At 42.4% G+C, this 13,722-nt stretch overlaps 1 protein-coding gene across 5 annotated transcripts in view; it reads left to right on the forward strand.

Annotated features, from left to right (window-relative positions):
* The window catches only part of clasp1a (cytoplasmic linker associated protein 1a), a 79,768-nt gene extending 66,046 nt beyond the window's left edge, over window positions 1–13,722 (forward strand). For all 5 annotated transcript variants that reach the window (XM_088383919.1, XM_088383921.1, XM_088383922.1 and 2 more), the window contains 6 exons: window positions 3,894–3,935; window positions 7,097–7,287; window positions 8,178–8,306; window positions 9,208–9,414; window positions 11,436–11,552; window positions 11,937–13,722. In XM_088383919.1, the coding sequence (XP_088240045.1) occupies window positions 3,894–3,935; window positions 7,097–7,287; window positions 8,178–8,306; window positions 9,208–9,414; window positions 11,436–11,552; window positions 11,937–12,023 (773 nt within the window). In that variant the 3' untranslated portion in view covers window positions 12,024–13,722. The remainder of the gene's footprint in view (window positions 1–3,893; window positions 3,936–7,096; window positions 7,288–8,177; window positions 8,307–9,207; window positions 9,415–11,435; window positions 11,553–11,936) is intronic.

Below are 13,722 nucleotides of genomic sequence, written 5' to 3' on the forward strand. Positions count from 1 at the left end.
GCGATAGAAGTGTTTGCAACAACTATCGCGGAATATCCCTACTCTCTCTCGTGGGAAAGACATTTGCCCGAGTTATACTAAACAGACTCTATCCACTGGCTGAACGGATTTATCCAGAATCCCAGTGTGGCTTTAGAACAGGGAGATCCACCATCGACATGATCTTCTCATTAAGGCAACTGCAAGAGAAGTGTCGTGAGCAACAGCGACCACTGTACATCGCCTTCATAGACCTAACAAAAGCCTTTGATTTGGTCAGTAGAACGGGACTGTTCACACTCCTGCACAGAATTGGCTGTCCTCCTAAATTGCTGAGACTGATTGTCTCCTTTCACAAGGATATGAAAGGTACTGTACAGTGCAATGGATTAAAATCTGAACCCTTCCCAATTACAAGTGGGGTAAAGCAAGGCTGCGTCCTTGCCCCAACTCTCTTTGGCATCTTTTTTTCACTATTGCTTCGATATGCCTTCGAGACATCCGAAGAAGGGGTGTACTTGCACACCCGAAGTGATGGCAGCCTATTTAACCTTACCCGCCTTCGAGCAAAAACACGCGTGCGCAAAGTTCTCATTCGTGAAATGCTGTTCGCGGATGATGCGGCACTGACATCACATACCGAAGCCGGCCTTCAAGACCTTATAAATGCCTTCGCCCATGCTTGTAGAGAGTTCGGTCTGACAATCAGCATAAAGAAGACGAACATCTTAGCCCAAGGTGTCAGCTCTACCCCTCACATCTCAATTGACGACTGTTGCCTCGATGTGGTCGAAGATCTCACCTACCTTGGCTCCAACATCTCTAACAGTCTCAGCCTCGTCAAAGAGATCGATGTCAGAATCGGCAAGGCCTCATCGGTGCTAGCCCGCCTAGCAAAGAGGGTGTGGGAAAATAGCTCGCTCGCCATCAAAACCAAGATCTCAGTGTATCAGGCCTGCGTGCTGAATACACTTCGATATGGGAGCGAGAGCTGGACGCTGTATAGTCATCAGGCACGCAAGTTGAACAGTTTTCACCAGCGCTGTCTAAGGAGAATCCTCAACATCCCATGGCAGGATCACGTTTCCGACAAAGAGGTCTTGACCAGAGCAGGAATTTCCAGCATGTTTGCCATCCTTACAAACAGACGTCTGCGGTGGATTGGCCATGTATCCCGTATGCAAGATGGTCGACTTCCCAAAGACATATTGTATGGTGAGCTCGCCTCTGGCTCTAGACCACTCGGAAGACCACTTCTCCGCTTCAAAGATGTTTGTAAACGGAGCTTGAAGGAGGGCAACATCGCACCAGCACAATTTGAGACACTGGCCGCAGATCGCTCAGGGTGGAAAGCCGTTACCAAATCAGTCATCAAGAAAACCGAAGAGAACCGAGAGAAGAAAATGGAAGAGAAAAGGGCTCAAAGACACAGAAGAGATGCTCAGCTACCCCGAAACTCTACTGCCTTTAGCTGTGACATCTGCAACAGGGCATGCGGCTCCAGAATTGGACTCTTCAGTCACAGAAGGAACTGCAGGTCCAGCAACCAATGACCACCAAGGCACATAATCCATAGTCTCTCGAGACTGACGGAAGCCAACAACAACATTTAATATACATATAAATATTCAAATAAATAAGTTGCCGTATCTATTAATTAATTTTAATAAACTTATATTAATAAAATTAACGTGTTTTTCAGACTAAAAGTCGCTCTGGAATATAGGTTGCATTAGCCATAAAATGCACAATAACGTGAAAAAAAAACATATATAAGTCGCTCCAGAGTATAAGTCGCATTTTGGGGGAAATTTATCCGACAAAATCCAACACCAAGAACAGACATGAACGAGCAACAACAGGCTAAACAATAGGTATGCTAACGTGACATAAACAAACGAAGAGCTGAGAACGGGCCTGACGTAACATTCAGCGTTATTCAAAAAACTATTACATAAATAACACGTTTATAAAACCATCTGTGTCACTCCAATTCATTAAATCCATCGATCGTCCTTTGTCAACAATGGGTGCGCGCCGCTGACGGCGCTTGCACTTCAAAATATTCCACAGGCCCATATGACGATATATAAATTATATATCAAATAACTATTATATAACCAATAATATTATCAAACCATCTGTGTCACTCTAAATCATTAAATCCATCGATCAAATTCCTCATCCTTTGTCAACAACGCCGCACGTGCGCCCTGACGTCAGCCTCGTGGTTATTCCACAGATCTAGTATATAACTATATTGTAGCGCTCTTTATTTAACAAAACAAGAGTTCAACAAGCCAACAACTACTGAACTGTAACGATAAAAACATACATATACAAGTTGCTACACAAAATAAATATATCAAATAACTATAACATAAATAGTTAACCACCACACGGCCCCAAGCACCGACGTCGACTTCCATCCCCGGAGGTGGCACTTCCAGCCACGGAGGTGGAAGAAAGCTCCATAGGATAGGACCGGGCGTGCGTAGTCCGAGCCCCATCCACCGTCCTCAGACAGCCACCCGGCCGAGCGCCGGCCCCAGACTTCCATCCATGGAGGAGAGAGAGCTCCGTAGAGTAGGACCGGGCGTGCGTAAAAGCCATAATAGTTTTTCAAACCTTCTGTGTCACTCCAAATCATTAAATCCTTCAAACTCTTTCTCCTCCGTGTCACTTACAAACAAAGTCGCTAATGATGCCGGTAGTACGTGGGGCCCTTCGTCATCTTCGTCATCCCGTGATAAGTCTTTGTCCTTTTTGTAAAAAACCGCCGCGCTGCGCTGCTGACGTCACTTGAAATTCAAATTACAGTAATCCCTTGCTACATCGCGGTTCGTTTATCGCAGTTTCACTTTTTTTTGTGTATTTGAAAATTTTTGAAAAAATTCACATATAAGTTGCTCCTCAGTATAAATCGACCCCCCACCCAAACTATGGAAAAAAACGCAATTTATAATCTGAAAATTACGGTAATTTGAACTATTTTTCCAAGTAATTTGATATTAATTTTAGTTTAATACGTGTACATTGGTTCCTGCTGCTAATATTATTGAGTACGTTCTTTTTTTTTTTTTGCAAAGTTTTCCCCTGCTGATTAAAATTAAGAGGCTTCTGCTCAAACATGTTCTACTTCATAAACTCTTATTATATTAGTTGGGTGTCATTTTTTTCTGGAATTGCAGCAATATGCTGATTGGACAGTGTTATAAGAGAAACGGTTGGAATGTAAACCCTCACAACATGTTTAGGTCTGACAAGCCAGACAGCCGTCCTCCCTCACTATCTTCCTATCCTTTGCTCATTTTCTCACCCCCTAAATCTTTCTCATCGTATGACCCCGCTCATCTCAAAACACATCTAATAGGCCTCCATTATGACAACTAAACTTAACTTTTTCCCTCTTTGCTTTTAAATGTCTGATTATTTGGGTTGAGAATGAGTTTCATATTTTATTTTTAATTATGTGAGGCACATTGTGTATAAAATTTACCTTTGCCTGGACCTTGCGTTGGCCTAAAGCCTCTGGCAACTTTCCTCAGAGGAACAGTAAGGGATAAACTCATCCACCGCGATAAGCTCAAGAGGTTTATGGAATTTGAATTCTGTTCGTTGGAATAAAAAAACAACAAAACACATGTAGATATTTTCCAGAAAAAGTTTCTTTTTTTTTTTTGCAAATGTAGGGCGTGGATGCGGCGTGTGTGTGATTGTTCAGAAGCGTACCAGTTTTGCATTAATTTGAGCCATGACAAACCCTTAATGTGTAATAACAATCACTACATGTGATTGTTATTACAATCACTACCCCGTTGTTGTCACATACAATCAAACATGTGTGTCTATTGTCACCAGAATCTGTTTCCCATCCTTCACCCTCATGTCTCCTCCACTCCTCTCCCCTTTAGGCCGGCGCAAAGAAAGTGGCGAAAATACAATGATGCTCTCTGGTAAAGATTCCGTCGCTGTATGACTCTTTGCTGAGTGTTTGGAAAATTTCACTGCTCGATGACAAGACAACTATTCTAATTCCTTTTGGTTTTTGTGTGTTTGCCCATGCTCATCTTCCTCAACTGGCACCCTTTACTTTATCTCTGCTCGTGACATTATGACTCTGTCCTTATTTTACTTATGGTCAGAGTCGTCTCGCCTATTAGACAATACAGGGCAAATGCAGCGGCCAATGTGGTCTCCAGGAGAGGCCCCAAAATTAGGGGTAAGGGGTGGAGTATTAACTACTAATAACTACTTAACAACTAGGTATAAAATAATAAATGTTGGAAAACCTTATTCTCTTGAAAAAGTTCCATAATGATGTGCTCAAGTTCTAAAATAAAGATTGGTCATGATGCTTTACAACTTAAATCATTACAAAATATTTTTAAAGACAAAAAAAAGGTTTATTTTTGCAACAATTTGTGTTCATTTTGGTTCGTTTTGTGCATAGGCAACGATTTAGTTTAGTTATTGTTTTTCAAAACACATTTCCAATTTTTATTTCATCAATAAATGCGTTTATTTACTTAGTTTTCGTTAATTTGTTCATTGTCATTGACAATTACCTTTGTAGTCAGTATAACGGGCCATGTACTCATCAATTTTTTTTCCCGGAATTTATGTTATGGAGGATTTTAGAGGCATTTGAAGTGCTCACTCCATTTTATTTTTTTGAAAATTCTGCCAAGATAGCAACCCTTTGTCACATTGCAACCCTTAGACAGCACATCACAATTGCCATGATCTATCACAATATATTGATTTATCGTGACATATATGGATTATTCCGTTTTAAATATACAATTAAAATACCGTATTTGCCGGTGTATTGGTCGACCTTTTTCGATCCAAAATCGACCGAAAAAAATCGACCTCGACTTATACACCGAGTCATAAAATTTAACTTTGTATTCATCGCTTCAAATGTGATGGTAACCAAGGCCGTTTCTCATGCATCTCATTGTGCGTTGCACTTAGAAAATTTGAACCGGGCGGCGTGCGCGAGTGCGCGGCCCGCTGGAAGTCGAATGAGGCGCCGCGATCACCTCCGCGGTGCTTATAAACAGCCGATCCGCTCGGCGGGGGCTATTTTCGGCCACTTGGCTCGTGCGCACGGCCTCCCGGATGTGCCGGGCGGGTGCGCGAGCTCGCCGGCCGCTGGAAGTCGAATGAGGTGCTGCGACCACCTCCGCGGTGCTTATAAACAGCCGATCCGCTCGGCGGGGGCTATTTTCGGCCACTTGGCTCGTGCGCACGGCCTCCCGGATGTGCCGGGCGGGTGCGCGAGCTCGCCGGCCGCTGGAAGTCCAATGAGGCGCCGCGACCACCTCCGCGGTGCTTATAAACAGCCGATCCGCTCGGCGGGGGCTATTTTCGGCCACTTGGCTCGTGCGCACGGCCTCCCGGATGTGCCGGGCGGGTGCGCGAGCTCGCCGGCCACTGGAAGTCGAATGAGGTGCCGCGACCACCTCCGCGGTGCTTATAAACAGCCGATCCGCTCGGCGGGGGCTATTTTCGGCCACTTGGCTCGTGCGCACGGCCTCCCGGATGTGCCGGGCGGGTGCGTGAGCTCGCCGGCCGCTGGAAGTCCAATGAGGCGCCGCGACCACCTCCGCGGTGCTTATAAACAGCCGATCCGCTCGGCGGGGGCTATTTTCGGCCACTTTGCTCGTGCGCACGGCCTCCCGGATGTGCCGGGCGGGTGCGCGAGCTCGCCGGCCGCTGGAAGTCCAATGAGGCGCCGCGATCTCCTCCGCGGTGCTTATAAAGTGCCGATCCGCTCGGCTTGGAGCTATTTCCGGCCTCCCGTTGGTGCCGGGCGGCGTGCGCGAGCTCGCCGGCCGCGATCTCCTCCGCGGTGCTTATAAACAGCCGCATGCGCACGGCCTCCCGGAATTTGAACACATTTCGTCAATAAATTTCGCATATTGAATTTTGAAGTTTAATATAATGCAACAATTGAGCTCGACTTATACAAAGGATATATCATAAAATCGTAAATTTCCGTCGAATTTTAGGGGGTCGACTTATACACCGAGTCGACCTGTACACCGGCAAATACGGTACATGTAATAAAATTAAAAGTGTACATTGTTTTCCCTCATACACATATTGTATCTTTTAGTTCATTGATACAGTAATTTTATAGTAATTCATAGTTGTTGAGGTTAAAATATGTATTACTTCACTATATAGTTAGTTATAGTATGTAGTTATAGTTTTTCTGCCACTAGGTGGCATTTTTGTTTTATATTGGTGACAATTACAGTACATCTTTTCAAAAATTAATAGTTTAATTAGAACATGAAACAGTCCATCGACTCATGCCCAATTTGTTACTTGAAAATTACAACTAGTCACCATTCCCGACAAATATGTTTATTATTTTTATATTTCATATTGCAAAATTGTGTTACAATGATGCCTTGGTACAACATTGTATGCTTTCATTTTAAGTTTTATGCAGCTTGTCATTAGTGACATAGGTTTTCTGCAAGCAAGCTTTCCACCTTCTGGAGTTACTGAATAAAATACACCACACATCGAGAAAAAAAAAGTGACTCAGTGACAAGACGGGCATCAGCTCAGTTCTGGGCGTACCCATGCATACCCCTTGGAGAGCTGTTGCACCCTTTCTCACTGCACGTTCCCCTCTCAAAGCAGGGAAAAGGTGGTGGTACCTCACAGTCCAAATGACTCCTCATCTGTTCTCCTTAAACATTGTATGCAGTGTGTATAAAGGCTGCAGTGTATTAAATGAGAGTAATTTATACAAGGAAGTATCTGCTGAATTACTCATGTATATGGCTTTTCAAAAAAGGGACGTGAATTAATCGGTTTAAAAAAAATTGCTGCGCTTAAAAGTAATTAAATGTATTACTTTTGACATTCCTAATACATACGTGAATGTGTGTGTGTGTGTGTGTGTGTGTGTGTGTGTGTGTGTGTGTGTGTGTGTGTGTGTGTGTGTGTGTGTGTGTGTGTGTGTGTGTGTGTGTGTGTGTGTGTGTGTGTGTGTGCGCGCGCGTGTGTGCGTATGCATGCGTGCATTTTAAGGTACAAGTCTTGAGATAAAAACGGTTTTGCTGCAATTCTTTCTTCTTTTGGTGAACAGCTGGTCAGGACAACTCTGATATGGTCGCCGACCTGCTTAAGGAATTGTCCAATCACAATGAACGCTCGGAGGAACGTAAAGGTGCCCTGGTGGAGCTTCTGAAGATCACGCGAGAAGACAGCCTGGCTGTGTGGGATGAACATTTTAAAACTATCCTTCTCCTTTTGCTCGAAACACTGGGTGATAAAGATGTAAGTAGCCTAATATCTTATTCTTATGGTGCAATTTTGAGGACACTTAGCAGCTATTATCCTGCCTTAAACCCCACAGCTCAGGGTCCGTATATATGTACAGGGTCTGGCAAAATGATCCGACACATTTGTAGCTTTAATAAAATGCAAATAAATTAAAGAAACAAAATAGGGTTTTTTTTCAGAAAAGTACCGTATTTATTCTAATTATCGCCCAGTGTGTGTTAGCGGTGACATAAATAAAAAACATTGATACCTCTAATTATCGCCCATGCTGCTAAAAATGCCCCCCAAAACTTACGTTTTCCTCCGCGACCGCATGCCGACGTCATTGCCCAAGTTTAAATGACTGATTTGACAGCACGTCGAATGTCCCTTTTAAATTGTTTTTCTCCATAAAATATGATACAATTACACTCGTCACACGCTACAATATCCTCACACAATTACGTTATCGGGGCACGCGCTCGAACAACACGATCGCGATAACATGACGTACGCAACATGTAATGTGCGGCGGTGACGTGTCGCATCGATGGAGCGTCAATTGACGCACCCCGCTGTTAGAGGTAGATCATAACAGCCGCTGTTCTAGTGTTAAGAACACCAGTGAGATGCAGGTATTGCATACTACATAAGGAAAATATACATATTATCGCCCATTTCAGGACAAAAAGTGTTCTCTATTTAATCTCTTTAATGTCTATTTCTTAGACTGTTGCTTTAAGCATTGGTTTTGAAACAAGCACCCAGAATTAGCTTTAGGGTCAATAAAGTGTCCAACTAAAGACTCAGCTATTGTTTTTAATATACTGTAAGTCAGTCTTATTAATACTGTCCTGTGGAATGTGGACTTTTTGAAAATGATAAATATTTCCTATTTCTGCTAGCATACTATCCGAGCCTTGGCGCTGCGTGTGCTGAAAGAAATACTCAAGAACCAACCAGCTCGGTTCAAGAATTATGCAGAGCTTACCATCATGAAGACCCTGGAGTCCCACAAAGATTCTCACAAAGAGGTGTACTGTTGCTCCACACAGAATGTATAAATTAATATGTATTAGCGATAGCCTTATTTTTTTTCTTTTTTTTTTTTTTTTAAATATTTAGACAAACTCAGTTACTCTAGTTTGATGTGCATTTAAATAGAAAAAAGAAAACACCTTTGTGGAAAGAATACCACTGCAACGCACAGTTATTATTATTATTATCCATCCATCCATTTTCCGTACCGCTTTATCCCCGGGGCTCGTGGGCGTGCTGGAGCCTATCCCAGCAGTCATCGGGCAGGAGGCGGGGGACACCCTGAACCGGTTGCCAGCCAATCACAGGGCACACAAAGACGAACAACCATCCGCACTCACACTCACACCTAGGGGCAATTTGGAGTGCTCAATCGGCCTACCAAGCATGTTTTTGGGATGTGGGAGGAAACCGGAGTGCCCAGAGAAAACCCACGCAGGCACACTCCACACAGGGAGGGTCGAAGGTGGAATCTAACCCGCACCCTCCTAACTGTGAGGCGGACGTGCTAACCAGTGCCCCACCGAGCCGCCTATATATATGATCTCCCCATTTTATATAAATAGCTATATACATATTAGAGGACTTTTTTTTCAGGAATTCCTTGGATCGCGGTAATCCTGTGGGACTTGTTTATTCATTTATTTATTTGTTTGTTTGCTTGTTTATTCATTCATCTGTTTATCCATTCATTTATTTTGTTGTTTGTTTGTAGCCTAACATTATTTCATGATGCCTGGTTTGGAGAATAAAATGTGTTAAAAACAAGAGGACAATGATGCATTTAGCATCATGCCGTGGGAAAGGAGCTAATATTAGGTCCCCTTCAAACGTGTGTTGTGCTTAAAGGACAAAGTTGATGTATTCTTATCTGGTTCTCTTCATGTAATTTTTTAGGTGGTGCGTGCAGCTGAGGAAGCTGCATCAACATTGGCTGGGTCCATCCATCCAGAACAGTGTGTCAAGGTGCTGTGTCCAATTGTGCAGACAGCCGATTACCCAATCAACCTGGCTGCCATCAAGATGGAAACCAAAGTCATTGAACGCATTCCCAAGGACTCACTAATACAACTGCTGGTGGACATCATCCCGGGACTCTTGCAGGTTTGCGAATGTTTTTAGCCTCTTACCCATCTAAGTCAGTGTTAGAGTTGTGCACACTCCAACTTATTTTGCAAGAACCAAACAGGAGACAAGTAAGTCCTTTTAAGCACCTGCACGTGGAGAGTCCATTCGTCGCTGTGTACACAGCGATGATCGAATGCAGTCTGACTCAGGCCTCTTGCAGGAGCATTTTATTGAGAGAAACAGAGTGGGGGTTGAGAGTCGGGGTCAGAGTAGACAAATGGCCGAAGCCCCTGGCCTGCTGATCAAAGCACAGCAGGGGGGCTTTCACGATGTTGTGTGAACAAAACAACTTTGATTGCTTCCCCTGCAGCTAGTTAATCAGTGCAAAAGATCTTAGCACTTTGTTCTACTACTTTTGTTAAGACAGGACAAGCGAGTTTAATTATTACAGGTTACATTCCAACATAAGCATAGGATCAAACTAATCTATCAACCCTAACAGTCAGCCTTTTTCATGGCTTGCTTTGTTTTTTTTATCAAAAGGCTATCATAGCCAATAATATAAGGAATTTTCTTGCTGTCCTCAACATAAATTTAACGATGGCAACTTCTTTCTGAAAGGCACATGAATTTAGACTGTACTGTCAGCCATTGATTCACTGGTTTACCAGGAAATGCAGTTTGAAAAATGGCATTTACTCAGTCAAGACACATTGTGAACTCGCCATAGACCTCACATTTTTGTCATGCGATTTTGCTCAACTTGCTTAACTTTTTTGAAAATGATTCTAGCAAAAAGTTGATTTTCATACAACGTCAAACATACAGTAGATGTTCAGCATTGACAGCTTCAAATCACTTGAATTACCTTCGTATGAATTGTGGAAGGATGATAATAATTTGAATGTGTAAATGCATAAAAACTAACAAAATGTCAAGTTAAGAAATCCCTTTTATGATATTTTATTAATAATGTTATTATTATTATTAGTAGTAGTAGTAGTAGTAGTATTACTACTGCTACTACTATTTGGGATAGGCTCCAGAATAGCCGTGAACCTTGTGAGAATAAAGCGGTTTGGCTAATGGATGGAGGTACCATAGCAAGCTCCAAGTATTTTGACAGCATTGGAGAGGCCCATTTAATAATAATAATAATAATTCATTAAATTTGTATAGCGCTTTTCAAAAACCCAAAGACGCTTACAGGGAACATGGGAAAGACATACAGGGGGGGAGGGAGACGGCGAAGAGACAATGGGATAAAGTTAAGAAGAGGACACCAGGGGAGGTCATAGGCTTGAGAAAAGAGGTAAGTTTTTAGACAGGACTTAAATATGGGGAGTGAGAGTGAGTCACAGACAGATTGAGGGAGAGAGTTCCAGAGTCAGGGTGCTGTGCAGGAGAAGGCTCTGTCACCGAAGGATTTGAGTTTAGATTTTGGCACTGTCAGACGTGAAGTATTGGAGGATCAGAGGGGACAGTTGGGGCGGTAGGGGATCAGGAGGTCGGATAGGTAAGGGGGAGCCAGGTGGTGAAGGGCTTTGACATTTTGATTTGAAGAATCCATCTATACATTTTCTGAACCGCTTAGTCCCCACGGGGGTCGCGCGTATGCTGGAGCCTATCCTAGCCGTCAACGGGCAGTAGGCAAGGGACACCCTGAACCAGTTGCCAGCCAATCGCAGGGCACACAGAGACAAACAACCATTTGCACTTGCACTCACACCTAGGGACAATTTGGAGTGCTCAATCAGCCTACCACTGGATGTGGGAGGAAGCCGGAGTGCCCGGAGAAAACCCACGCGGGCCCGGGTAGAACATGCAAACTCCACACAGGGAGGGCCGGAGGTGAAATCGAACCCGCACCCTCCTAACTGTGAGGCGGACGTGCTGCCCAGTGCGTCACCGAACCGCCCTGATTTGAGGAATGATTTGTCTTATTTTTCTCAAGCAATATTTGTCATCTGCTACTTCGCACACTCCTTGTTTTCCTTGCTCACCTGTATGTGCATTATTGTATGGCGGCACTGCGTGATACCTGTGTCTCATTGCAGGGCTATGACAACACAGAGAGCAGCGTTCGCAAAGCCAGCGTGTTCTGTCTGGTGGCTATATACTCGGTAATTGGTGAGGAGCTCAAACCCCACCTGGCACAGCTCACCGGCAGCAAGGTACTGAACACTACAAAACATTGTTTAGCTGCATGTCAGTGACGGGCACTACATTTCGAACCTGGGCCTTCAAATGTTCCCACTTAAGTGACCTAATCCACCTCTATCAAGTCCTTTTACAAAATAAATGTTTTATATTAATTCATGGCTAATTCTACAAAACTAAAAGTATGTCTAAGAAATTGAATATTGTTTATTGCAACACAGATTTATTTATTACTTGTGTCTGTTAAAAAAAAAACTTGGAAAGAGGCCCCAATCAAAGCACAATTACCTTTCAAACTCAAGTCCCTTTTCACCATTAAAATTCAAATCTAAGAACACTCCACAAGTGCAACTTGTTGAGTTTCTGTATGAATGTGTTGTGTCCTTGTTTGTTTGCAGATGAAATTACTGAATCTGTACATCAAGCGGGCCCAGACCACAAACAGCAATAGCAGCAGTTCCTCAGATGTCTCCTGTCACAGTTAATGGAGAAATGTTTAGCTGGAAATCATGCAAATGAACGTCGCCATCCATCCCGTGGGCCCAATGACTTAAAATATCACATCCTCCTCTTGAAATCACTTTTTTCTTTTTTTCCCGTTTTTTTTAGCACGCTTGTTCTGAAAACATTGGAATGTAGTTTGGATATGGAGCTATCTCTTTTCTACCTTTGTAGATCCCGTACCAATCATTATTGTATTCACTGTTATGTTTCGCCTTTATTTAGCGATTTAGCTAGTAAATAAAACTTGTTGGTAAAATAAAATGAATGAAAAACAAATACTGTATATATAAAAATGATTTAAATCAAATGAGAAAAAAGCATTAGTACTGTATTCTAATTTCAGGTAGTATTTTAAGTATAGCGGCGCACAGAGATGCCTCTGCGTTGAATGTTTTTTTTTTAATATATAATTTTAAATGGCAAGTGGCTTCAATTGATTGAATCCCCTCTGTGTAGAAAGTACAGTGTAATGTAAAATGTGTTTTTCTCAAGATCGAGTTGTGTGTGAGACTGCTGTTCCAACTTGAGTGAAAAGAGATTTTGTAAATATTGCAATAGTCTTTTCTAGCTGGGAGTTGGGAGAGACCAACAATATGACGCTGCAGCCTTGCTCATGTCATGCACACAGTAAGCTTCTTCACGGCGACTGCAGCAACTGACTGGCATGTACAAAACTGTAAACTATCAGCTTCTGAAAACTGTGAATCTATTGCGGGTGGGGGTGGATACTGACCCTTGTAAAGATGCAAGCAGTTTTCTCCAGTGTGTAACGACAGCCTCTACGATAATGAGATGCATTTGTTTGGACACCTTTAGACCTCTGCTTTGCAGCATTTTTGTTAAATCTAAGTTGCCTGTGTCAGATTTTTCCATGTTAGCCTGCATTTAACTTGCGGCACATTGTCTGTGTGAAGGGCCCAGGTTATTGGCTGTTCAAGTGCACTTGCAACATTGTATTACTCACTTCATTACTTCAATATGCGTTTGGTCGACATACCATTCGGACAGATTGTTTTAATTTTAGCATCTAATTTACAGTAAGGTATGATAAAGCTTTAAATGTTTGGAAAGTCAACTACTTTTCTCGGGTTAACTTAAATGTGATAATATAGAATACAATCTACTTTTTGAAATTCAGCTGCTGTACAACGCCTCTCTACTTGATGTGATGAGTGATGTGACAGAGAATCCCAGGCAAATAGGCCCGTTCTTCTGACTCAAGTAAAATGAATGTATATAACTTTGTTTTATGTTTGTTTGTTTGTTTGTTTGTTTGTTTGTCTTTTAAGAATATCACATTAGAGGTACCGAAAGTGACGTGTAGCCCTCACACAGGCTATTGTTTTACACTTCTTTAATTTGGCATCTTTTGAGGGTTTAAATAATTGCCAAGCCTGTTTGCTGTCAAATGAAAAATAATTTTGTCTGACTTTTACTCTGTGTACAGGGGAGTCGATTATTACTCTGTCCATACACAGGTGAGGCAGTATTCTAATTTCAAACCATTATTTTTTGTTTTATTTTATTTTACCATGCAAAATGTGTATTTATTTGTACTTAATATTTTCTTTTATTTCTTTACATTGTACATAAAGATGTTTTTGTTAAAAACCACCCTTGATAGACTTGCAACAATTGAAATTGTTTGCTTGCATAATAAACAAACTCGATGATATGGAA

The sequence above is a fragment of the Syngnathus floridae genome, chromosome 8, assembly GCF_059516105.1.
Source record: "Syngnathus floridae isolate MCC-2025c chromosome 8, RoL_Sflo_1.0, whole genome shotgun sequence".
NCBI classification, from domain to species: Eukaryota; Metazoa; Chordata; class Actinopteri; order Syngnathiformes; family Syngnathidae; genus Syngnathus; species Syngnathus floridae.